This window comes from Tachyglossus aculeatus, chromosome 18 (genome assembly GCF_015852505.1).
Source record: "Tachyglossus aculeatus isolate mTacAcu1 chromosome 18, mTacAcu1.pri, whole genome shotgun sequence".
Taxonomy (NCBI): domain Eukaryota; kingdom Metazoa; phylum Chordata; class Mammalia; order Monotremata; family Tachyglossidae; genus Tachyglossus; species Tachyglossus aculeatus.
In genome coordinates, this window is record NC_052083.1 from 15,813,110 (window position 1) to 15,839,017 (window position 25,908).

Sequence of the window (25,908 nt, forward strand, 5' to 3'; positions counted from 1 at the left end):
TCTATATGTTGCCAACTGGTACTTTCCAAGCGCTTAGTACAGTGCTCTTCACACAGGAAGTGCTCAATAAATATGATTGAATGAATGAATGGATGGATGAATGGAAGGATGGATGCATCTTCTAGACTGTGAGCCCCTTGTTGGGTAGGGACCGTCTCTATATGTTGCCAACTGGTACTTTCCAAGCGCTTAGCACAGTGCTCTGCACACAGTAAGCGCTCAATAAATACGATTGAATGAATGAACGGATGGATGGATGAATGAATGAATGATGCCCTCGCCCCCAATGGTGTCCCTCTCAACGGCCCCGCCCCGCGACGTTGGGGGCGGGGGCTGAGCGAGGCCGCCGCGCAGGCGCACTTGTCGCCGGGCGGCGGGAGGACGGCGTGCGCGGGGACGTGCCCACGTTGACGTCGGTGACGTCACGGCCCTGTGGGCCGGACGCGGGTGACGTCACGGCGGGAAGGAGCGGGCGGGCGGGCGGACCCCCAGGCGTCCCGGACGTGGCGCGGACCACCGCAGGTACCGCGGGGGGGGGGGGGGTGGGGGACGGGCCCCCGGGGCCGGGGGATGGACAGGCCCGAGCGCTGCCCCGGGACCCTGCCCTCCCCACAGCTGCTTCCCGACATCGCTCCAGTCACTCAGTCATTCATTCTCATTTTATAATGATGATGGCATTTGTTAAGCGCTGGGGAGATCCAAGGTGATCAGGTTGCCCCACGTGGGGCTCACAGTCTTCATCCCCATTTTACAGATGAGGGAACTGAGGCCCGGAGAAGTGAAGCGAGACTCGCCCAAAGATCCAAGGTGATCAGGTTGCCCCACAGTCTTCATCCCCATTTTACAGATGAGGGAACTGAGGCCCGGAGAAGAGAAGCGACTCGCCCAAAGATCCAAGGTGATCAGGTTGCCTCACATGGGGCCCACAGGCTTCATCCCCATTTTACAGATGAGGGAACTGAGGCCCGGAGATGTGAAGTGACTCGCCCAAAGATCCAAGGTGATCAGGTTGTTCCACGTGGGGCTCACACTGTTCATCCCCATTTTACAGATGAGGGAACTGAGGCCCGGAGAAGTGAAGTGACTCACCCAAAGGTCCAAGGTGATCAGGTTGCCCCACAGTCTTCATCCCCATTTTACAGATGAGGGAACTGAGGCCTGGAGAAGTGAAGTGACTCACCCAAAGATCCAAGGTGATCAGGTTGCCCCACGTGGGGCTCGCAGTCTTCATCCCCATTTTACAGGTGAGGGAACTGAGGCCCGGAGAAGTGAAGTGACTTGCCCAGAGATCCAAGGTGATCAGGTTGCCCCACGTGGGGCTCGCTGTCTTCATCCCCATTTTACAGGTGAGGGAACCGAGGCCCGGAGAAGTGAAGCGACTCGCCCAAAGATCCAAGGTGATCAGGTTGCCCCACAGTCTTCATCCCCATTTTATAGATGAGGGAACTGAGGCCTGGAGAAGTGAAGTGACTCTCCCAAAGATCCAAGGTGATCAGGTTGCCTCACGTGGGGCCCACAGGCTTCATCCCCATTTTACAGATGAGGGAACTGAGGCCCGGAGATGTGAAGTGACTCGCCCAAAGATCCAAGGTGATCAGGTTGTTCCACGTGGGGCTCACGCTGTTCATCCCCATTTTACAGATGAGGGAACTGAGGCCTGGAGAAGTGAAGTGACTCGCCCAAAGATCCAAGGTGATCAGGTTGCCCCACAGTCTTCATCCCCATTTTACAGATGAGGGAACTGAGGCCTGGAGAAGTGAAGTGACTCACCCAAAGATCCAAGGTGATCAGGTTGCCCCACGTGGGGCTCACACTGTTCATCCCCATTTTACAGATGAGGGAACTGAGGCCTGGAGAAGTGAAGTGACTCACCTAAAGATCCAAGGTGATCAGGTTGCCCCACGTGGGGCTCGCAGCCTTCGTCCCCATTTTACAGGTGAGGGAACTGAGGCCCAGAGAAGTGAAGTGACTTGCCCAGAGATCCAAGGTGATCAGGTTGTCCCACGTGGGGCTCACAGTCTTCATCCCCATTTTACAGATGAGGGAATTGAGGCCTGGAGAAGTGAAGTGACTCTCCCAAAGATCCAAGGTGATCAGGTTGCCCCATGTGGGGCTCACAGTCTTCACCCCCATTTTACAGATGAAGGAACTGAGGCCCGGAGAAGTGAAGTGACTCGCCCAGAGATCCAAGGTGATCAGGTTGCCCCACGTGGGGCCCACAGGCTTCATCCCCGTTTTACAGATGAGGGAACTGAGGCCTGGAGAAGTGAAGTGAGTCGCCCAAAGATCCAAGGTGATCAGGTTGTCCCACGTGGGGCTCACAGGCTTCATCCCCATTTTACAGATGAGGGAACTGAGGCCCAGAGAAGTGAAATGACTTGCCCAGAGATCCAAGTTGATCAGGTTGTCCCACCTGGGGCTCACAGTCTTCATCCCCATTTTACAGATGAGGGAACTGAGGCCCAGAGAAGTGAAGTGACTGACCCAAGGGCACACAGCAGACATGCGGTGGAGCCAGGATTCGAACCCATGACCTCTGACTCCCAGGCCCGAGCTCTTTCCACTGAGCCACTCATTTATTAAGCGCTTACTCTGTGCAAAGCACTGTTCTAAGCGCTAGGGAGGTTACAAGGTGATCAGGTTGTCCCACGTGGGGCTCACCGTCTTCATCCCCATTTTACAGATGTGGGAACTGAGGCTCAGAGAAGTGAAGTGACTGGCCCAGGGTCACGCAGCGGACGTGGCGGAGCCGGGATTCGAAACCATAATAATAATAATGATGGCATTTATTAAGCGCTTACTATGTGCAAAGCACTGTTCTAAGCGCTGGGGAGGTTACAAGGCGATCAGGTTGTCCTATGGGGGGCTCACAGTCTTCATCCCCATTTTACGGATGAGGTAACCGAGGCCCAGAGAAGTGAAGTGACTAGCCCAAAGTCAACAGCTGACAATTGGCAGAGCTGGGATTTGAACCCATGACCTCTGAAGCCCGGGCTCTTTCCACTGAGCCACGCATTTGTTAAGCGCTTACTGTGTGCAAAGCACTGTTCTAAGCGCTGGGGAGGTTACAAGGTGAGCAGGTTGTCCCACGTGGGACCCACAGTCACAGCCAAGCAGCGTGGCTCAGTGGAAAGATCCCGGGCTTTGGAGTCAGGGGTCATGGGTTCGAATCTCTACCCTTTCTACTCTACCCTTTCAACTCTACCCTTTCTACTCAGCTAGACTCACTCGTTCCCCTTTCCCTTCGCCTCTCTCGCACCACTAACCCACAACCCTGGATCACTGCCACTGTCCGCCTCCTTCGCTCTTATGCTCGAGCTGCCGAACGCTGCTGGCGAAAGTCTAAACACCATGCCAACCTCGTTCACTTCAAGTTTATCCTTTCCTGCCTTAACTCAGCCCTCTCTTCTGCCAGACAAAACTATTTCTCCTCCCTTATTGACACCCATGCCCATCACCCCCGCCAGCTCTTCCGTACATTCAACTCTCTTCTCAGGCCCCCGGTTCCTCCCCCTCCTCCTTCCCTCACCCCCAACGATCTGGCCTCCTACTTCATTAACAAAATTAAATCCATCAGGTCCGACCTCCCCAAAGTCTCTTCCCCCCTTTCTCCATCCCCCCGGCTCTCAACACTCTCTGCTACTCTCCCATCCTTCCCAGCGGTATCCTCAGAGGAACTCTCCTCCCTCCTCTCAAGTGCTACTCCGGCCACCTGTGCTTCTGACCCCATTCCCTCTCATCTTATGAAATCTCTCGCTCCATCCCTTCTCCCCTCCTTAACTTCCATCTTCAACCGCTCACTCTCCACTGGTTCCTTCCCCTCTGCCTTCAAACATGCCTCTCATCTTATGAAATCTCTCGCTCCATCCCTTCTCCCCTCCTTAACTTCCATCTTCAACCGCTCACTCTCCACTGGTTCCTTCCCCTCTGCCTTCAAACATGCCCATGTCTCTCCCATCCTAAAAAAACCCTCTCTTGACCCCACCTCACCTTCTAGTTATCGTCCCATATCCCTCCTACCATTCCTTTCCAAACTCCTGGAACGAGTTGTCTACACGCGCTGCCTAGAATTCCTCAACAACAACTCTCTCCTCGACCCCCTCCAGTCTGGCTTCCGTCCCCTTCATTCCACGGAAACTGCCCTCTCAAAGGTCACCAATGACCTCCTGCTTGCCAAATCCAACGGCTCATATTCTGTCCTAATCCTCCTCGACCTCTCAGCTGCCTTTGACACTGTGGACCACCCCCTTCTCCTCAACACGCTATCGGACCTGGGCTTCACAGACTCCGTCCTCTCCTGGTTCTCCTCTTATCTCTCCGGTCGTTCTTTCTCAGTCTCTTTTGCAGGCTCCTCCTCCCCCTCCCATCATCTTACTGTGGGGGTTCCCCAAGGTTCAGTGCTTGGTCCCCTTCTGTTCTCAATCTACACTCACTCCCTTGGTGACCTCATTCGCTCCCACGGCTTCAACTATCATCTCTACGCTGATGACACCCAGATCTACATCTCTGCCCCTGCTCTCTCCCCCTCTCTCCAGGCTCGCATCTCCTCCTGCCTTCAGGACATCTCCATCTGGATGTCCGCCCGCCACCTAAAGCTCAACATGTCGAAGACTGAGCTCCTTGTCTTCCCTCCCAAACCTTGTCCTCTCCCTGACTTTCCCATCTCTGTTGACGGCACTACCATCCTTCCCGTCTCACAAGCCCGCAACCTTGGTGTCATCCTCGACTCCGCTCTCTCATTCACCCCTCACATCCAAGCTGTCACCAAAACCTGCCGGTTTCAGCTCCGCAACATTGCCAAGATCCGCCCTTTCCTCTCCATCCAAACTGCTACCCTGCTCATTCAAGCTCTCATCCTATCCCGTCTGGACTACTGCACCAGCCTTCTCTCTGATCTCCCATCCTCGTGTCTCTCTCCACTTCAATCCATACTTCATGCTGCTGCCCGGATTATCTTTGTCCAGAAACGCTCTGGGCATATCACTCCCCTCCTCAAAAATCTCCAGTGGCTACCAATCAATCTGCGCATCAGGCAGAAACTCCTCACCCTGGGCTTCAAGGCTCTCCATCACCTCGCCCCCTCCTACCTCACCTCCCTTCTCTCCTTCTACTGCCCAGCCCGCAACCTCCGCTCCTCCACCGCTAATCTCCTCACTGTACCTCGTTCTCGCCTGTCCCGCCGTCGACCCCCGGCCCACGTCATCCCCCGGGCCTGGAATGCCCTCCCTCTGCCCCTCCGCCAAGCTAGCTGTCTTCCTCCCTTCAAGGCCCTGCTGAGAGCTCACCTCCTCCAGGAGGCCTTCCCAGACTGAGCCCCTTCCTTCCTCTCCCCCTCGTCCCCCTCTCCATCCCCCCATCTTACCTCCTTCCCTTCCCCACAGCACCTGTATATATGTATATATGGTTGTACATATTTATTACTCTATTTATTTATTTATTTATTTATTTTACTTGTACATTTCTATCCTATTTATTTTATTTTGTTGGTATGTTTGGTTCTGTTCTCTGTCTCCCCCTTTTAGACTGTGAGCCCACTGTTGGGTAGGGACTGTCTCTATGTGTTGCCAATTTGTACTTCCCAAGCGCTTAGTACAGTGTTCTGCACATAGTAAGCGCTCAATAAATACGATTGATTGATTGATTGATTGAATCCCGGCTCCACCACTTGTCAGCTGTGTAACTTTGGGCAAGTCACTTAACTTCTCTGTGCCTCAGTTCCCTCATATGTAAAATGGGGATGAAGACTGTGAGCCCCCTGTGGGACAACCTGATCTCCTTATAACCTCCCCAGTGCTTAGAACAGTGCTTTGCACATAGTAAGCGCTTAATAAATGTCATCATTATTATCCCCATTTTACAGATGAGGTCACTGTGGCCCTGAAAACTTCACTTCTCTGAGCTTCAGTTCCCTCATCTGTAAAAAATGGGGATTAAGACAGTGAGCCCCAAGTGGGACACCTTGATCACCTTGTATCCCCCCAGCGCTTAGAACAGTGCTTTGCACATAGTAAGCGCTTAACAAATACCATCATTAATTAATTAAGTGGCAGAACCGGGATTAGGACCCATGACCTCTGACTCCCAAGCCCGGCCTCTTTCCACTGAGCCACGCTGCTTCTCTAGTGCTTTTAAAGTGCTAACTATATGCCAAACACTGTTCTAAGCACTGGTGTAGATACAGGGTAATCAGGTTGTCCATTGTGGGGCACACAGTCTTAACCCCATTTTGCAGATGAGGGCACTGAGGCCCAGAGATGTGAAGCGGTTAGCCCAAGGTCACAAAGCAGACAAGGGGCGGAGCCGGGATTAGAACCCACGACATCCTCTGACTCCCCAGCCCGGACTCTTTCCACCAAGCCACACTGCTTCACTGCTGTGTGCAGAGCACTCTAGTAAGCGCTTGGGAAAGTACACTACAGTGATAAACAGTGCCGATCCCTGCCCACAACGAGTGTGCAGTCTGCATTCACTGAATCGTATTTATTGAGTGCTTGCTTTGGTCGGAGCACTGTACTAAGCGCTTGGGAGAGTACATGGGCCAGATTAAACAGCATCCCCTGCAGCCTTGTGGTTCAAGGAAACAACAAAGCTATTCATTCATTCAGTCATATTTATTGAGCGCTTAACTGTGTGCAAAGCATTGTACTGTACGCTTGGGAGAGTACAATATAACAACAGACACATTCCTGCCCACAATGAGCTCACAGTCTAGAGGGGGAGACAGTCATTAATATAAATGGATAGATAAGTAAATTACAGAGAATATACGTATGTGCTTTGGGGATGGGAGGATGAATGAAGGAGCAAGTAAGAGCCGTGCAGAAGGGAGTGGGAGAAGAGAAGAGGAAGGTTTAGGGGAGGCTTCTTGGAGGAGGCGTGCCTTCAATAAGTCTTCGAAGTGGGGGAGGGCCGGCCAACCTTGGTGGGAACAGGTTAGGTGGCCGAAGACGTCTGGACCACCTCCTCAGATGGGCTCCTCAAGAGTCCAGCAACTGAATGGCTAATAATTGTGTTACTGTGCTCTGTACACAGTAAGTGCTCAATAAATCCAATCAAATGAATGAATTACGATGAGGGCAGCTTGAAAACAACTGAAATCGGCGTATCACGCTATCTCAAGTTAGTCTTCTAGAGCTTGTTTCTAGCAGCCTACATCTTCTGACACTTTCTCTAACACTTATCTTTCTTTACAACTGTACAAAATCAATCTGTAGGAAATGAAATGTCTGCCAACAGTGTTGCCACAGGATTTGTCAGTTTGAAACAAGCTGTAGAGGACATTTCTGGCAGAGAGACGTATTATAGCCGCCCCCAGATTGTAAGTTCAATGTGGGCAGGGAACGTGTCTACTGACTCCCGCCATCTAGACTGTGAGCCCATTGTTGGGGAGGGATTGCCTCTGTTGTTGAGTTGTACTCTCCAAGCGCTTAGTACAGTGCTCTGCACACAGTAAGTACTGAATAAATATGACTGAATGAAAGACTGTTAAACTGTACACTCCCAATTGTTTAGAACAGTAAGCACTCAAATACACAAATATAGAGAAGCAGCGTGGCTCAATGGAAAAGAGCATGGGCTTTGGAGTCAGAGGTCATGGGTTCAAATGCCGCCTCCGCCAATTGTCAGCTGTGTGACTTTGGGCAAGTCACTTCACTTCTCTGTGCCTCAGTTACCTCATCCGTAAAATGGGGATTAAGACTGTGAGCCCCCCGTGGGACAATCTGATCACCTTGTAACCTCCCCAGCGCTTAGAACAGTGCTTTGCACATAGGAAGCGCTTAATAAATGCCATCGTTATTATTATTATAAATACCATTGATTTATTAAGCATTTACTATGAGCCAAGTACTGAGCTAAATGCCCGAGACGGAAAAGATATAAGCAGATTGGACACAGACCCAAAGGGGAAGGGACCACAAGTATTTAATCCCTATTTTCTGGATGCGGAAACAGGCACAGAGAAGTCAAGTGACTTGCCCCGAAACATCACAAACAGACCCAGGTGTCCTGACTCCCAGTCCTGTGCTCTTTCATTCATTCATTCATTCATTCATTCATTCAATCGTATTTATTGAGTGCTTACTGTGTGACTTGGGCCAGCCTACTTCTTGGTGCAGATGAACGGAGGGAGTCCGGAGGGGAAGACCCGGACCCGGAAAACCAAGGTGGGGGCCACCAGGTGGCTTCTGACCTAGCTGAATGCTTGCCACAGGGCTGGATCCTAGAAAACATTTTGATTATAGTGTTTATTTTTCATTCCTCTATCCTTTCCTCCTTCCCATCTTTTGTATGACCGAGTGGAAGAGGGATTTTGTTATATGGTAGCCGCCACGCGCTTAGTACAGTGCTTTGCAAACAGTAAATGCTCAATAAATATGATTGAACCGGTAGTATTTGATTCATAGTATTGGAGAAGCAGCATGGTGAAGTGGCTAGAGCATGGGCCTGGGAGTCAGAAGCTCATGGGTTCTAATCTAGACTCCGTCAATTGTCTGTTGTGTGACCTTGTGCAAGTCATTTCACTTCTGTGCTTCAGTTACCTCATCTGTAAAATGTGGATTGAGACTCTGAGCCCCACAACAGAACAGGGACTTTGTCCGACCATATCTGCTTGCATCCACCCCATCAGTTAGTACAGTGCCGGGCACATCCTTATCGCTTAACAAATACCACAGTTGTTATTAGTAGTAGTAGTATTTTTTGATTGCTCGCCGATTGCCAAGCAGTGTACTAAGCGTTTGCGGGTGTACCATCCCTTCCCACAAGGAGCTTACAATTTAACTTGTAAGATTTGCTGCTCTATTTGTGAGCTCTTTGTCGGGCACATTTGGTACTACAGTTTGGATTTCCTAAAATACTATTGAAAGAATTGCTTATGGAGGTCTGTAGGACCTTTGGAAAGCATTTAGGGCCAGCTCAAATTGGCACAGTGCAGAAACTGCCTGGGGACTGTAGAACAACTGAACAAATGGGCAGAAATCATTTTCGGAGGCTCTTTTGGTGCCAGCACTTACAGGTCACTGCAGCCATGACTGGTACCTGATGAGGCATATGTCTACTAATCTCCAGATTTTTAAAACTGAACCAAAGTGTTTTTAATACCCGCAAGCCAAAGTTCAGATAGTGAAGCATCACATCCCGGTGCCTTCCCTTTATTCTTAATTCTGAATTTTTCTGATTTGTTCTTTATTATAGAGCCTCCACAATGCAGGTCCCTAACAGTAGCCCTGTGCACCTGAGCGAATGGCAGAAGAATTACTTTGCAATTACCTCTGGCACCTGTACATCAGAACAGAAGGCAGACGCGCTCCGTGCACAGATTTTAAGCATTCAGTATGCATGGGCAAACGCTGAGATTTCCCAGGTCTCTGCCTCCAAACTGTTCAGACGCTATGCGGAGAAATACTCTGCAATCATTGACTCCGACAACGTAGAAACCGGCCTGAATAACTATGCCGGAAATATTTTGACTCTGGCAAGGTGTCAGCAGGCCGACAGTGACAAGTGGCAATCTGGCTTAATGATAAATAGTGTTTTCAAATTGAATCGTGTGCAGGAGATGATGCAGGCCGGCAGAGAAGTCAGAGACTCTCTGATGGCCTCAGCGGATTCTTCCGTGGTGGTCGGCAAGGAGGCCAGTGCCTTTGGAACTCGAGGCCTTCTTAAGCTCGTGGCCGGTTCTGGAGAGACTGACAGGCACGCAGACTGGAAACCACATATCCCGGAGGGCCCCCCCTCCTCGGCCTGCCCTCCGAACGGCCAGCTGCCCAGAGCGAAGAGCCGTGTGGGTGGCCTCCCCCTCGATGAACGGCCCGGTGCTAGTTTTCATGCCACTCCGTTGTTTGGGAAAATCAACACGGCAAGCCATAGCTCTTCGAAAGTTCTTAGTGTCTGTGGTCCAGACCCAAGCTTCTCTGATCAGCCTTCTCTCCGCGCAGTCCATGGCAACCCGGGGAAACGGAAGATTTTCTACGGTTTGGCTCCCGAGCCCATTGAAGCGGTTTTCGACCCCGCCCAGAGTAAGTCTTCTAGCGGTGTGGAAGCTGGCAGCCATGGGGGCGAGAGCAGCCTACCCGGCTTTAAAACGGCCAAAGAGCAACTGTGGGTGGATCAGCAGAAGAGACCCCCCAAAGCCCAGAGAGGGCCGGGTTCTGTGTATGGAGGCGGAGGAGGAGGGGGAGGAGGAAAGAAATGTCTGGGGGCTGGAAGATCCCGGGGACCATTTGGCAAGTTTATCCCCCCCGTGCCAAGGCCGGATGGCGGTGTCGCAAATGGAGGGACGCAGTGCAGTCCTCATGGAACGGCGCCCGCGGAGCCAGCCCACCCCCTGGATGAGCGCCTGAAAGGTTTAGAACAGAAGATGATCGAGCTCGTTATGAATGAGATCATGGACCACGGGCCCCCGGTGAACTGGGACGACATCGCCGGAGTGGAATTTGCCAAGGCGACCATAAAAGAGATTGTGGTTTGGCCTATGCTGAGGCCGGACATCTTCACGGGCCTACGGGGTCCCCCCAAGGGGATCCTGCTCTTTGGCCCTCCGGGCACGGGTAAGACCCTGATCGGCAAGTGCATCGCGAGCCAGTCCGGGGCCACGTTCTTTAGCATCAGCGCATCATCCCTGACTTCCAAGTGGGTCGGGGAGGGCGAGAAAATGGTGCGGGCCCTGTTTACCGTGGCCAGGTGCCAGCAGCCAGCCGTGATCTTCATCGATGAAATCGACTCCCTGCTGTCTCAGCGGGGTGATGGGGAACACGAGTCGTCCAGGAGGATCAAGACGGAATTCTTAGTACAGCTGGACGGGGCCGCCACCTCCTCCGAAGACCGCATTCTGGTCGTGGGGGCCACCAACCGGCCGCAAGAAATCGATGAGGCGGCCCGGAGGAGGCTGGTCAAGAGACTGTACATCCCGTTGCCGGCAGCTGCAGCCAGGAAGCAGATCGTGATGAGTCTGATGTCCAAGGAGCACTGCAGCCTCAGTGAGGAGCAAATCGATTCGGTGGTCGGTCAGTCCGAGGGGTTCTCGGGAGCAGACATGACGCAGCTTTGCCGCGAAGCTTCTCTCGGCCCCATCCGTTGCCTGCGGGCGGCGGACATCGCCACCATCACAACGGACCAAGTCCGGCCCATAGCCTATATCGATTTTGAAAGCGCTCTCAGGACGGTGCGGCCCAGCGTGTCCCCACAAGATCTGGAACTCTACGAGAAATGGAACCGGACCTTCGGCTTTGGAAAGTAAATTGACCGAGCGGAATTAAGGGTCTTGAAACGTGGAAATCCACAAATTTGGCCACTGGGGTCGGTGAGCGTGCCCTGGCTCTGGAAGGACTCCTAAAAAGTTGAATGACCGCCTCGGTGCCCGTCCTGGATGTCAATAATCTTGGCACCCTGGAGTGAAACCGTGTCCAATAGGAGGTCATTCCCAGTCATCAGGCGCTTTCTGGAAGCTTGAGCAAGATGGACGATAGGATTAAGAAAAAAAGTCATGTTTTAGGGAAACCATTTTTTAATCATTTAGCTTCTGAGGGTTTATTACTGTTTCGTGAGCATTGTGAAAAGGAAGCTTTCAGAATTAAATTGGCTTTGGAAAACTTAGGAGGGATTTCAGGTGTGAGTTTAGGGGAGTCGAGGGTTAACAGCGTAAAGGCAGAAGAGTTTCGTTATGTTTCCAGGTCCCATGGAGTTAGGATAAGACCTTGGATAGTGATGAAAAGATCAAGAAAAATGGAAAAATTTAGTATTTATTACCTTCCATTGGGGAAGATGTAAATCTGCAACAAAACTGTAAACTTGAATCAGGACCAGTGGTGTACACTAACACTAGTGGTTTTCGAACTTGGCCATGGCCACTATAGATGTAGTCATTAAGTTTAAAGTATCCGTTCTTTGTCAGAGAGGAGCTGAGGAATTTTACACTTGTAATTAGAAAAAAAACTTCCTTCTAAGGGGAAAATAACCTAGCATTATAATATGATGTGACATGAGCGATACTTCCACTATGTGGAGCACTGTAGATCCAATTTGGGCGATAGAAAACAATGTGGGTCACTTCAGTGCCCTGCAAAGAAGAATGTTCTGTTTCTGAAATAAATCAGTTGCAATTCTTTATACTGGGAAGACATTTATTCTTTTCACTAGTATTCACTGAGCACCTACTGTTTGCAGAACATTGTACCCCACAATGAGGAAAGGTACAAGGATGACACTTCAGATGCAGGCCATGTCCCCTGGGATTTTCAGATTCTGAGAATACAGGAGTGTACACAAGGGAGAGTCGAATGATCAAAAACAACCAAATGTAAGGAAACAAAGACAAGTGGGTATCTGTTTCATAAACAACCCCCAGGGTGGAGAATCCATAACAGCCCTGGGTAGCCTCATTCAGTGTTTTACCACCCTTAAAATGAAGAACTTCTTTATGCCTCAATTAGGACTCAGGAAGATCCAGCTGAGTTCTAGGTATGTCAGTTAAACACAGATTGGAGGGAGATGCTCTCCAAGAAAACAGTCCTTGGTTACTAATCAATCAGTCAATCATTTGTATTGACTGCTTATCATGTGCAGAGCTGGTAGACACGTTCCCTGCACACAGTGAGCTTACAGCCTAGAGGAGGGAGACACGCATTAATATAAATAAATTAGGGGTGCTGTGGAGCTGAGGGAGGGATGAATAAAGGGTACAGATCCCAGCGTAAAGGTGACAGAAGGGAGTGGGAGAGGAGGAAATGAGGGCTTCATCCGAGAAGGCCTCTTGGAGGAGATGTGCCTTCAGTAAGTTACTAACTGCCATGACCTTCACCGTGTTTGGCAGTTGTTTATTTGTGGCTCCTCTGGAGTCAGGAGGGATGGTGGGGGCTGGAGCCAACTCCCCTCTTCCCCTGAAGCCCCAGGGGAGGGGAGGATTCGTGATGCTCTTCAGTGCTCCCTCCTTTTCATGTCTTTCGTCAGGTTGGCTGCTTGTTTCTGAATCCTGTTCCACAATTATTGTTCCAAAGTTATCATCCTATAGCTGTATTCTTGGCACTCATCCATTCAGTACCTGGATTATTTGCTTCCAAGCAGGGGAGGGCCTAGTGTAAGATAGAGGAACTGGTAGAGGAAGAGGAGGGTGGAGATCGGCTCCCTTCAGACTAAGCCTCATGTGGGTAGGGAAACTGTCTACCAACTCTGTTATATTGCACTCTCTCAAGTGCTTAGTACAGTGCTTTGCAGATGGTAAGAGCTCGATAGGACTGATTGGCGACACTTCTATATCTTGTTTTAGGACAGACAGTCCCATTGAGGCCGTCCAGGGGGTGGCTAAATTTGCACAGCTCACGTGCCAGAAAAACTGGCATGAGGGGCAGAGGAACTGAGATAGTAGAGGGTGAAACAACAGTGATGCCAAGTCACAGCCCCCTGCTCCTCCTCCTGCTACATGGCCCCAGAGCTGCAGCTGCTCTTGTGCCTCAGTTACCTCATCGGTAAAATGAGGATAAGAGTGCGAGCCCCATGTGGGGGTGGGACTGAGTCCAGCCTGATTAACTTGTATCTACCCAGTGCTCAGTCCAGTGCTTGGCACATAGTAATCACTTTACAAGTACCATAATTATTATTTCCCTGCTGCGGAGCTGCTGCGAGGAATTCTGTGGCAGAGACATAGGACCCAGGGTTCCTACAGGCCCAAATGGGAAACAACTTGGCCTAGTGGATGAAATGTGGGCATGTGAGTCTGAAGACCTGGATTCTAATCCTGCCCTATAACTAGTCTACTGTGTGACAGTTATGTCCCAACTTCTCTGGGCCTCAGCTTCACCAGCTGCAAAATGGAGATTCAAAACCCATTCTGCTTCCTACTTAGACTGTGAACCCCATGTGGAACAGGGACTGTATTATGCCTGTTAAAAACTTACATCTATCCCAGTGCTTAGAAAGGTGCTCAAAACATAGTGAGTACTTAAATCACGTGGACACTCTTGCATCGACCTTGTAAACAGGAAGAGTTTGGTGAATGTTGGAGTCTGCAGGCAAATCTTCATAAAATAAAAATAAAAGCAAATTTTTCCAGGCTCCCTCTTCTGTTTTTCAGTTTGGCTCCTCCTAATTGTAATGCACCCCTTGTGAGCCAATTAGTGCAACCCAAAGGCTGACATGTCTTGCCCTTTTTTTAAAAAAAAAATGGTATTTGTTCAGTTCTTACTATGCACAAGCACTGTGCTAAGCACTGGAGTAGAGACTAGATAATCAGGTTGGGGACAATCCCTGTCCATCATGGGGCTCAGAGGAGGCTAATGCTATGATAGTAAAGACCCATATTAGACTCTAGACTAAGTTTTTTTGTGGGCAGGGGGTGTGTCTACCAACTCTGCTATAATGAACTCTCCCGTGCACTTAGTATAGTTCTCTGCACACAGTAAATAGTGAGTAAAAATGATGGATTGATTAATATTAGCTGTCCTCAATGGATGAGAAGCATGATGACACAGTGGCTAGAACACACCCCTGGGACCAAGAAGGACCTGAATTTTAATCCCAGGTCTGCCACTTGTCGCCCTGTGACCTTGGACAGTAACTTCACTTTTCTGTGCCTCAGTTACCTCATGTGAAAAAAGTGGATTAAGATTGAGCCCCATGTGGACCATGGACTGTGTCCAACCCGACTAGCTTGTATCCATCCCAGATCTTAGTACGGTTCCTGGCACATAGAAATCGCTTAACAAATACCATTTAAAAAAAGACTGTAGTGCTATTAGGCTTTGCTAGGCCCTGGTTCAAGAATCAACTCAGCTGTTCCATCTGTCTCAGGCCGTAGACATTGGCGAACAGAGCTGATGACACCGGCTCAGGGGAGTAGCCTGCAAGAGGTGGAACAGAGGCCATGTCTTAGTCTCACCTCTGTATTCACTCCCAGAGCTCAGTACAGTGTTCTGCTTGCAGCAAACACTTAAGTGCTATTACTACCACTTTGACTCCGGGTAGCAACAGTAGTTATACCCACGTGGGAATCTTGCATCCATTTTTCTCCTCGCAGGTTGGCTCAGATGCTGTTATCCTCATCATCATCATTTCTTGTCTTACGCTGTCGAGTCGTGGCCAATCCATAGTGACAACGTGGACACATCTCTGTGTTTGACACTGTGGACCACCCCCTTCTCCTCAACACGTTATCTGACCTTGGCTTCACAGACTCCGTCCTCTCCTGGTTCTCCTCTTATCTCTCCGGTCGTTCTTTCTCAGTCTCTTTTGCAGACTCCTCCTCCCCCTCCCATCCTCTTACTGTGGGAGTTCCCCAAGGTTCAGTGCTTGGTCCCCTTCTGTTCTCAATCTACACTCACTCCCTTGGTGACCTCATTCGCTCCCACGGCTTCAACTATCACCTCTACGCTGATGACACCCAGATCTACATCTCTGCCCCTGCTCTCTCCCCCTCCCTCCAGGCTCGCATCTCCTCCTGCCTTCAGGACATCTCCATCTGGATGTCCGCCCGCCACCTAAAGCTCAACATGTCGAAGACTGAGCTCCTTGTCTTCCCTCCCAAACCTTGTCCTCTCCCTGACTTTCCCATCTCTGTTGACGGCACTACCATCCTTCCCGTCTCACAAGCCCGCAACCTTGGTGTCATCCTCGACTCCGCCCTCTCATTCACCCCTCACATCCAAGCCGTCACCAACATTGCCAAGATCCGCCCTTTCCTCTCCATCCAAACCGCTACCCTGCTAATTCAAGCTCTCATCCTATCCCGTCTGGACTACTGCACTAGCCTTCTCTCTGATCTCCCATCCTCGTGTCTCTCTCCACTTCAATCCATACTTCATGCTGCTGCCCGGATTATCTTTGTCCAGAAACGCTCTGGACATATCACTCCCCTCCTCAAAAACCTCCAATGGCTACCAATCAATCTGCGCATCAGGCAGAAACTCCTCACCCTGGGCTTCAAGGCTCTCCATCACCTCGCCCCCTCCTACCTCACCTCCCTTCTCTCCTTCTACTGCCCAGCCCGCACCCTCCGCTCCTCCACCACTAATCTCCTCACTGTACCTCGCTCTCGCCTGTCCCGCCATCGACCCCCGGCCCACGTCATCCCCCGGGCCTGGAATGCCCTCCCTCTGCCCATCCGCCAAGCTAGCTCTCTTCCTTCCTTCAAGGCCCTGCTGAGAGCTCACCTCCTCCAGGAGGCCTTCCCAGACTGAGCCCCTTCTTTCCTCTCCCCCTCGTCCCCCTCTCCATCCCCCCGCCTTACCGCCTTCCCCTCCCCACAGCACCTGTATATATGTATATATGGTTGTACATATTTATTACTCTGTTTATTTATTTATTTATTTATTTTACTTGTACATTTCTATCCTACTTATTTTATTTTGTTGGTATGTTTGGTTCTGTTCTCTGTCTCCCCCTTTTAGACTGTGAGCCCACTATCGGGTAGGGACTGTCTCTATGTGATGCCAATTTGTACTTCCCAAGCGCTTAGTACAGTGCTCTGCACATAGTAAGCGCTCAATAAATACGATTGATTGATTGATCTCTCCCAGGACGCCCCACCACCATCTGCTATCTATCTGGTAGTGTATCCATAGAGTTTTCTTGGTAAGAGTGTGGAAGTGGTTTACCATTGCCTTCTTTGACACAGTAAACCCGAATCTCTGCCCTCGACTCTTTCCCATGCCTCTGCTGCCCAGCACAGGTCCCGAATCTCTGCCCTCGACTCTTTCCCATGCCTCTGCTGCCCAGCACAGGTGAGTTTTGACTTGACGCAGTTTGCCAACCACTCGCTAGCCACTACCCAAGCTTGGAATGGAATGGGTAGGCCTCTGCTTGACTCTCCCTCCTGTAGCCAAGACTGGTCAAAGTACTGGAAACTCTGCAGACGCGATCCTGAGAGGGGACCTCATTGTTTCATTCCTTCATTCAATTGTATATATTGAGCGCTTTTAGTGTGTGCAGAGCACTGTACTAAGCATTTGGGAAGTACAAGTCGGCAACAAATAGAGACGGTCCCTACCCAACAACGGGCTGACAAGGGTACCTACTGGGTGTTTACCAGTTCTCTGGTTTCTTATTTCCCTCAAATTTTCCTCAAATTAACTTCCCACTGATTTTAGTTGAATTTTGGTATGACACACTATTATTAATGAAGACACAGCTCCATGTCTCCTGGAGTTTAATTGCTGAAAATGCAAACTGTATAGAGATATGCAAGCATATAGGTAAAATGTTCTGCTATAGAGAATTTGTACAGTGTTTGTGCTCTTACATTTCCATAATGTTTTAAGTCCCTGCTATTTGCGCTTTATGTGTAATTGTGTAGTCTCCTTTGTTGTGTCTTCCCCATTATGAAGTGAGCTCTTTTAGGTTCATTCATTCAGTCGTATTTATTGAGTGTTTACTGTGTGCAGAGCACTGTACTAAGAGCTTGGGAGAGTACAATAAAACAATAAACAGATGTATTCCCTGCCCACAAAGAGCTTACAGTCTAGTGGTCTGTGTCAGTTCTTGTCTAGATTTCCCCATAATTAGAACTGCACTACCTTGCATTCAGTTGGTACTGAATATTATTGTCTGTGATAATAAAGATGGTCATGAAGGGCATCATGGGACTCTGAGTTGAATTTCTCCATAGAGTTGGTGGTAACATCAGTGTAGTTCATTGACAGCATTCTCCTATTCAGTTACCACATATGTTTTTACTGGTATTTGTTAAGCACTTACTACACGCCAGGCTCTGAACTAAGCACTGGAGAAGATATAAGCTAATCAGGTAGGACACAGCCCTTGTCCCCCATGGGGTTCACAGTATTCATTCCCATTTTACAGATGAGGTAACTGAGGCACAGAGAAGCCAAGTGGCTTGCCAAAGTTCACACAGCTGACAAGTGGTTGAGCCGGAATTAGCATCCAGGTCCTTCTGACGCCCAGGCCTGTGCTCTGCCCACTGGGTCACACTGCTTCTCTTTTGCAACCACTTCCCTGAAGTAGACAGGAGATATTCTTATCCTCGTTTTGTGCATAAGGAGACAGGCCTACAGAAGTCAAATGACTTGCCTGGGTTCTCACAGCATTATTGGCATAGTTTGCATGAGAACCTAGTTGTCCTGATTCCTTTAGGCTATCTCTACCCTGCATATTCTGGATCAGGGACCAGAGGTTAAAACTTGATGTGTCTGTCAACTCTGCTCATTCATTCAAGCTCAAGTGCTGCCCCTAGAAAGCACTCAACAAATATGATTAATTGATTGCTTGATTAAAGGAATGCATAATCTCTGCTCTCAGAGTGGGCTTCCAATATAATGGACATTTCAAACTAGGAGAAAGAGGAGGGGTTAATAGTATTTATCGAAGGCCCACTTGATGAACGGCATTATACTAAACACTTGGAAAATACAATACACTGGCGTGGCCCATTCCCTACCCACAATGATAATAATAATAATAATAATAATAATAATAATAATGGTATTTGTTAAGTGCTTACTATGTGCCAAGCACTGTTCTAAGTGCTGGGGTAGATACAAAGTAATCAGGTTGTCCCACGTGGGACTCATAATCTTAACCCCCATTTTATAGATGAGGTAACTGAGGCCCAGAGAAGTGATGTGGCTTGCCCAAAGTCACACAGCTGATAAGTGGCAGAGCTGGGATCGGAACCCACAACCTCTGACTCCCAAGACTGGGCTCTTTTCACTGAGCCATGCTGGTTCTCAAGGGACAAGGGACTTGTGGTCTAAAGCCTCAGAAGAGGAGTTGATCCCATTGGGGAGAGATTTCAAGATGATCAGGAAATCTAAAGGCAGACTCAAAAACAGTGACAGCCCTTGCAAAGGTCAAACATATTTGCTCAGCAACAGAAAGTCCTCAGTGTTGACTTGCAAATGGGGTGCAATGGACACCAGTCCAGACTTCAGTGTTTTCATGGCCACTGACCACCTTTGACCATGGAGAACAGCTTTAAAAAGATCAACAGACACCTTGTTATGTATGTTGGAAAGAGAAGTGGTTCCTGGATTGTGCTAGAGGGTTAACCTAGGCAATTTCCTGGAGCAGGCAGCCTGTTTTTGAAAATTAAATACAAGGAAAACTGTCACTCTCTCTTCTTTTTGTTGTTGTTGTTTAATGGTATTTAAGTGCTTACCGTGTGCCAGGCACTGTACTAAGCACTGGGGTAGGTACCAGTTAATCAGGGTGGACACAGTCCATGTCCCACATGGATCTCACAGTCTTAATCCCCATTTTACAGATGAGGTAACTGAGGCACAGGGAAGTGAAGTGATTTGCCCAAAGTCACATAGCAGACAAGCAGAAGCAGCGTGGCTCAGTGGAAAGAGCATGGGCTTTGGAGTCAGGTCAGGGGTTCAAATCCCGGCTCCGCCAATTGTCAGCTGTGTGACTTTGGGCAAGTCGCTTAACTTCTCTGTGCCTCAGTTACCTCATCTGTAAAATGGGAATGAAGACTGTGAGCCCCCCATGGGACAACCTGATCACCTTGTAACCTCCCCAGTGCTTAGAACAGTGCTTTGCACATAGTAAGTACTTAATAAATGCCATTATAAAAAAAAAGTAGTGGAACTGGATTAGAACCCAGGTCCTTTTGACTTCCTAGTGCTCTATCCATCAGGCCACATTGCTTCACTCTTCTAGCTCCCCGTTGGACCTAGAAGACCCAAATTCTCAAAAGAAACCCGAAACAAATTTGGGATTGATACGCAAAAATGTTTGAGGAACTCAAAGGGGAAATCTTTAGGGAGCCTGGGAAGTGGAGGTGAGACACCAAACTCTAACATATGGAGGAAGTGTCAGAACAGTATGTATGCTTTATGACCTAAGCAGCAGTGCAGACCGCAAAAGAATAATGAGATCCCAGTAACATGTTTTCACAAAGTACCGAAAATCGCCACCAAGTAAGGCACGGTTGTAATTTAAGGGAAATGGTGCAGAGAAATCTATTTTAATGGGCCTGCTTAGTAGATGCAGACAATATCAATGCTCCCTAATTTATTCCTTTTGCCTGGCTGAACTTGAAGGAGGAAAGCACCGCAGGAGGCCCAAACTATAATCTGCGAAAGATAGAAAGGGGCTTTTCGTAGCTTTCCTTTCCTGTCTTTGCTCAGGCACAACTCAGTGATTCTGCCGAGTTGAAGCCTGTCCCAGAAAGAAGGGGCAGTTGTCTCGTCAGGGGTGGCTGTCTCTCCGAAGCAGCAGAGAGGAAATCGGTGGCTCAGAGACTCACCCACACACTGTTTAAAAAGCAGGACAGACGAGTCTGGAGCCAACCAGGGCGGAAAGGAAATGACTCTTGAAATTGGGGTTTGTTTGCACGATATTTAAAGCCCCCACTGAATTGAGAGTATGAGGGCTTCTTCATTCTGATGGTCAATTTCCAAGACTGGTAGATTTTGCACACCTGAGAGTGTTTGCCTGAGTAGTGCAACTCCAAAATTGGACGTAACTACAGCAAAACACAAGCTCATCGGTCTGGCCAGGCAGATATTTTCTCTCTGGCAGTGGCACCAAATCGATCAATCAGTCAAAAGATACTTAAAGGGCCAGTGAGAGTCACCTCCCTTAGCATCCAACCGATCAATCAGTCAATCACTTCTATTTATTGAGTGCTTACTGTGTGCAGAGCACTGCACCAAATTCTTGGGAGAGTACAAGGCAACAATAAACAGACACATTCCCTGCCCACAACGAGCTTACAATCTAAGGGATATGGCTAGAGATGTGCCATTTTGTTATACTCTTTAGCATTTCTTGAACACGTAATGTGTGCAGTTTATTCTACCGCCCAGTTGATTATGTATCTTGCTTTCCCTGCTTGTAAATTATCTATGTCTGCCTCCCCTTGTAGAATAAAAGCATCTTGTGAGAAGGAACAAGTCACTTGTTTGGGTTGTACTTTTCCAAGCGCTTAGTATAATGTATTGCATTCAGTGGACACTCAATAAGTATAATTTCTACTACTACTTGGGAGAGCAATATAGATGTGAAAAACATGATTCTTGCCCTCTAAGAGTTTACAGTCTGAAGGACAAATGCAAGCACAACATTTTTACAAATCAAGGGAAGGGAATGAGCAGAGATACATCTGATAATAATAATGGCATTTGTTAAGTGCTTACTATGTGCAAAGCACTGCTCTAAGTGCTGGGGGCGAATACAAGGTGATCAGGTTGTCCCACGTGGGGCTCACAGTCTTGTCTTAATCCCCATTTTACAGATGAGGTAACTGAGGCAGAGAGAAGTTAAGTGACTTGCCCAAAGTCACACAGCTGACAAGGGGCGGAGCTGGGATTAGAACCCATGACCTCTGACTCCCAAGCCCGTGCTCTTTTCACTGAGCCACGCTACTGATGCTTATGGGATAATGGAAAGATGAATAAATGAATACATAAGCGAATAGTAGGACCACAGGCATTACCGTATTCATAAGTGGCCATTGGTAGCACTTGATTTAGGGTGGGAGACAATGAATCGGGGAAGGCTTCCTGGAGGGGGTGAGGGCTTTGGAGCTGGGGAGAGCTGGTGGATTTAAAAGGGGCTCCAGGACCGGGAAAAGTCATGAAGTGGGGTTGGAGGTGGACGAATTGGAAGTGAGGCATAGTAAGGTCATTGTTGAGGAGCAAGTGGACAGAACTGATAGTCAAGAGGAGAGAAGCTGAAAAACCTTGAAGCCCCAGTCAAGGGTTTCTACTAGATGGGGAGGGAAAGGGGTAGCCTGTGGAGGGATAGGTTTTAAAAGAAGTTTTATATGGTTTGAGGATCAGAGTGTAAAACAGACTGAAGAAGGAAGCGCTCATCTAGCATGAGTCCAGACTGCAAGCTCATTGTGGGCAGGTAATGTGTTTATCAGCTCTGTTGTACTGTACTTTCACAAGCGTTTAGTGCAACATTCTGCAAACAATAAACATCATTGATGATGATTATGATGATTAGAATAAAGCTGAATGCAGGAAATGAAATAGAAGAATGGAAAAAAAATTCAGTCATTTCTCAGGTTTTTTTTTTCTTAAAAAGAAACAAGGTTCACAGGGATAACTTGTGAGCCCGTTGTTGGGTAGGGACTGTCTCTATATGTTGCTGACTTGTACTTCCCAAGCGCTTAGTACAGTGCTCTGCACACAGTAAGCGCTTAATAAATACGATTGAATGAATGAATGAGGAAGTATTGACTGAAAGTGGGTTTTATCGACTTCACTAGATGACTGAAATTAGTGATGGTTCCAAACACAGACTCAGGGCGAAATCCTTGTTCCCTGTGGAATTTCTAATTTTCTAACTTCAGTAGAATTTCACCGGGCCTATTGATTTGGGGTTAAATTTCACTAAAACAACAATTCGGTGACAGCAGTATCATCTGGGCCACTTTTCTTTTTCTTCCATTATCTGTCTTGTTCGTTACTATTCTATCAACCCCCATTTTACTTATTAAAAGTTTAGTATGTAGTGATTATTGTTGCCAGTGCTGGTGCTGGATTGAGGAATGAGGAGTCAGGTTTGCAGGATAGAATGTGTCTGTTTATTGTTGTATCGTACTCTCCCAAGTGCTCGGTAAAGTGCTCTGCACACAGTAAGCGCTCAATAAATACGTTTGAATGATAAATGATAGAACAATAACAGGTGTTTGTTGGGGCAGAGCACTGAACTTTCACCCACCAATCAGGCCCCTCCTCGTAGAATATTAATAATAATAATTGTGGTATTTTTAAGCGCTATGTGCTGAGCAGTGTTCTAAGTGCTGGGGTAGATACAAGGTAATCCCACATGGGGCTCATAATATTAACCCCCATTTTACAGAGAAGGTAACTGAGGCACAAAGAACTCGAGAGACTTGCCCAAGGTCCCTCCGCAGACGTGGTGGAGCCGGGATTAGAACCCACATCCTCTGACTCCCAGGCCCATGCTTCTTCCACTAGGCATGTTGTTGCATCACCATGCAGGTCACACCTGGCAAACTGACCCCAAGCAGCTCTGCTTTCTGTCTTTTAAATCCATATGTCCAACCTGATTTGCTTGTATCCACCCCAGAGGTGTCCCAACCACAGCTCTTCACATAAGGAATAAGAGCATTCATTCGATCGTATTTAAATGAGTGTTTACTGTGTGTGGAACACTGTACTAAGTGCTTGGGAGAGTACGGCACAACAATATGCAGACACATTCCCTGCCCCCAACAAGCTAAGAGTAGTGGTGTTTGTTTAGTGTCTACTATGTGCCAAGCCTTGTGTCAAGCACTGGGAAGATGAGGACACTGAGGCACAAAGGATTTGAGTAACTTGCCCTTGATTTGAGTAACCATAGAGCTGATTTCCTCAGTAGAAGCTGATTTTCTCGAAGCAGTGAGATCACATGGGAGTTTCCACTACATCCAGTTCACAGGAGTCACCCTAATCAAGGAGCGGAAAACCATTTTTTTCGATATTAGTGTTACAAAAAGCACCAAATACCATACTCCCTTCTACCCTGAACCCCATTTGGGACAGGGACTGCATCTTTTCTCGTTATCTTGTATCTGTCCCAGGGTTTAACACAGTGCTTGGCACATAGGTGCTTAACAAAAACCACATTTATTTTTACTATTATTACACCCTGGACTCTGCCCTGTGACAGAAAATGCAAAGTTGCCATAACTAATGACTCATTTGCTTCTTTTCTTAGTTCTCACTTTATTATGCCCTGTCTAGTATTCTAATGAAAGGTATGAAAATTTTTTTCTTTGCATTGTTTTCTTAATGATTTTGTTTCACCACTATGAAGTTCTTTAGCTCTTATATCTTACATCTTATATATATATATCTTATTATAGCTTATATATCTTATATATATATATATTTTATAACTTATTTTTTGGTCATAGCTGTTTAGAATTAGTCCCTCATGTCCAGTCCATCAGTCTTATAAGGAATTGTCTCTCTATCATTTTGCATTTAAGGCATTTTGAAAATCTCCTGGACCTTTCCAGGGAAATATAGAGCTTGTGGGGGTCTGTAAGTCACCTGATAGAGCAATGGGAAAAATGGTTTGAGTTAATTGCTTGACTACTGCCAGAGGGGGTCAAGAAGCAATGTGGCCTTGTGGAAAGAGAACGGGCCTGCCAGGCAAAAGACCTGCCTTCTAGTCCTGGTTTTGTCACTTGTCTGCAGTGTGACCTTGGGTGAGTCATTTCACTTCCCTGTGCCTCAATTACATCATCTATAAAGTGGGGATTAAATCCTCCTCTTCTCTCCTCCTTAGACTTGAGCCCAATGTGGAACAGGGACTGAATCCAATCTGATTATCTCATATCTACCCCAGTGCCTAGACCAATGTGTGACACATAGTAAGTGCTTAGCAAATACCACTTTAAAAAATTACTGGTGGCTTTACTAGTCTGAGTGATTAAGGTTCAGACAAATGGGATAATTATGTTTTTACTTCTGTAACACATTTATTTCAATCAATCAGTGGTATTTATTGAGTGCTTACTGGGTGCTGTATGAAGCGTCTGGGTAAAATACAACAAAATTGCTAGAGATGTTCTCTGCCCACAGTGATCTTACGGTCTTGTCTTACGTTGTCAAGTCATTTCTGACCAATAACGACTCCATGGACACATCTCTCCCAGAACATCCCACCTCCACCTACAATCCTTCCGGTAGTATATTCATAGAGTTTTCTTGGTAAAAATACAGCTGCGGTTCACCATTGCCTTCTTCCACGCAGTAAATTTGGATCTCTGCCCTTGACTCTCTCCCATGTCACTGCTGCCCAGCATGAGTGAGTTTCGACTTGTAGCAGATTGCCTTCCACTCACTAGCCACTGCCCAAGCTAGGAATGGAATAGGTATGCCTCTGCTTGACTCTCCCTCCCATAGCCGAGACTGGAAGCATCCTAGAAACTCTCCAGGTGCAATCCTGAGAGGGCTGTCTTACAGCCTAGCCTTCCCCAGAGGCAATTGTGCTTCCATAGCCCCTTCAGTATCTGTCCAAGAAGCCTTCCCTGACTAAGCCCTTCTTTCTTCTTCCACCCCTTCTGCGTCACCCTGACTTGCTCCCTTTATTCATCCCCCTTCCCAGCTCCACAGCACTTATGTACACAACGGTCAGTCATTTATTTATATTAATGTCTGTCTCCCCCTCTAGACTGTAAACTCGTTGTGGGAGGGAATGTGTCTGTAAATATTGTTGTATTGTACTCTCCAAAGCACTTAGTACAGTGTTCTAAACACAATAAACACTTAATAAACAAAATTGACTGACTGACTGAACTGTGAATGTCTGGACTTATGAGCTCCGTCCTCCTGGTCCTCTCTGTTGGGTGCTGCCAGGTTTCTCCAATTAGTCAGGTCAATGTGGCCTTCCCTCAAAGTGGGATTACCTCGCATTAATTACCTCGCATTACCATATTTTCCCCCAGGTAGCTCAAAAGGAAAGAACTTAGTCTGCAGCAGCTCTCTCAGAAACAGCCCTGAGCCTCAGCAAAAAAAGGACTGGAGAACTCCAGGAGGAAGAGAAAGACTGGAAAAAATAGTAGTAGCCGCTGTATTCATGGTAATTCCTGGTAATTCATAGTAATAATAGTAATAATAATAATGGTATTTGTTAAGTGCTTACTATGTGCAAAGCACTGTTCTAAGTGCTGGGGAGATTACAAGGCAATCAGGTTGTCCCATGGGGGGCTCACAGTTTTAATCCCCATTTTACAGATGAGGTAACTGAGGCACAGGGAAGTTAAGTGACTTGCCCAAAGTTACACAGCTGACAGTTGGCAGAGCCGGGATTTGAACCCATGACCTCCGACTCCAAAGCCTGTGCTCGTTCCACTGAGCCATGCTGAACAGCAGCAGTAGTAGCAGTAGTAGTAGGGCAAGAAGCAGAATGGCTTAGTGGATAGAGCGAGGGCCTGGGAATCAGAAGGACCTGGATTCTAATCCTGGCTCTGCTCCTTGCCTGCCGTGT

At 48.1% G+C, this 25,908-nt stretch overlaps 1 protein-coding gene and 1 non-coding gene across 2 annotated transcripts; one reads left to right on the forward strand and one right to left on the reverse strand.

The window, feature by feature from the left end:
* The first annotated feature begins 474 nt into the window (after positions 1-474).
* On the forward strand, positions 475-11,919 carry FIGNL1 (fidgetin like 1). The gene is made up of 2 exons (XM_038760321.1): positions 475-522; positions 9,196-11,919. The coding sequence occupies exon 2, from the start codon at positions 9,206-9,208 to the stop codon at positions 11,237-11,239; it is 2,034 nt and encodes a 677-aa protein (XP_038616249.1). The 5' UTR covers positions 475-522; positions 9,196-9,205; the 3' UTR covers positions 11,240-11,919.
* Positions 11,920-24,736: 12,817 nt separating this feature from the next.
* LOC119940508 lies at positions 24,737-24,874 on the reverse strand. Its single transcript, XR_005454982.1, has one exon. It is a non-coding gene; the product is annotated as a small nucleolar RNA SNORA7 (small nucleolar RNA).
* Positions 24,875-25,908: the final 1,034 nt, after the last annotated feature.

Coding starts and splice junctions, on each gene's coding strand:
- FIGNL1 (XM_038760321.1), top strand. CDS start 9,206: ATGCAGGTCCCTAACAGTAGCCCTGTGCACCTGAGCGAATGGCAGAAG.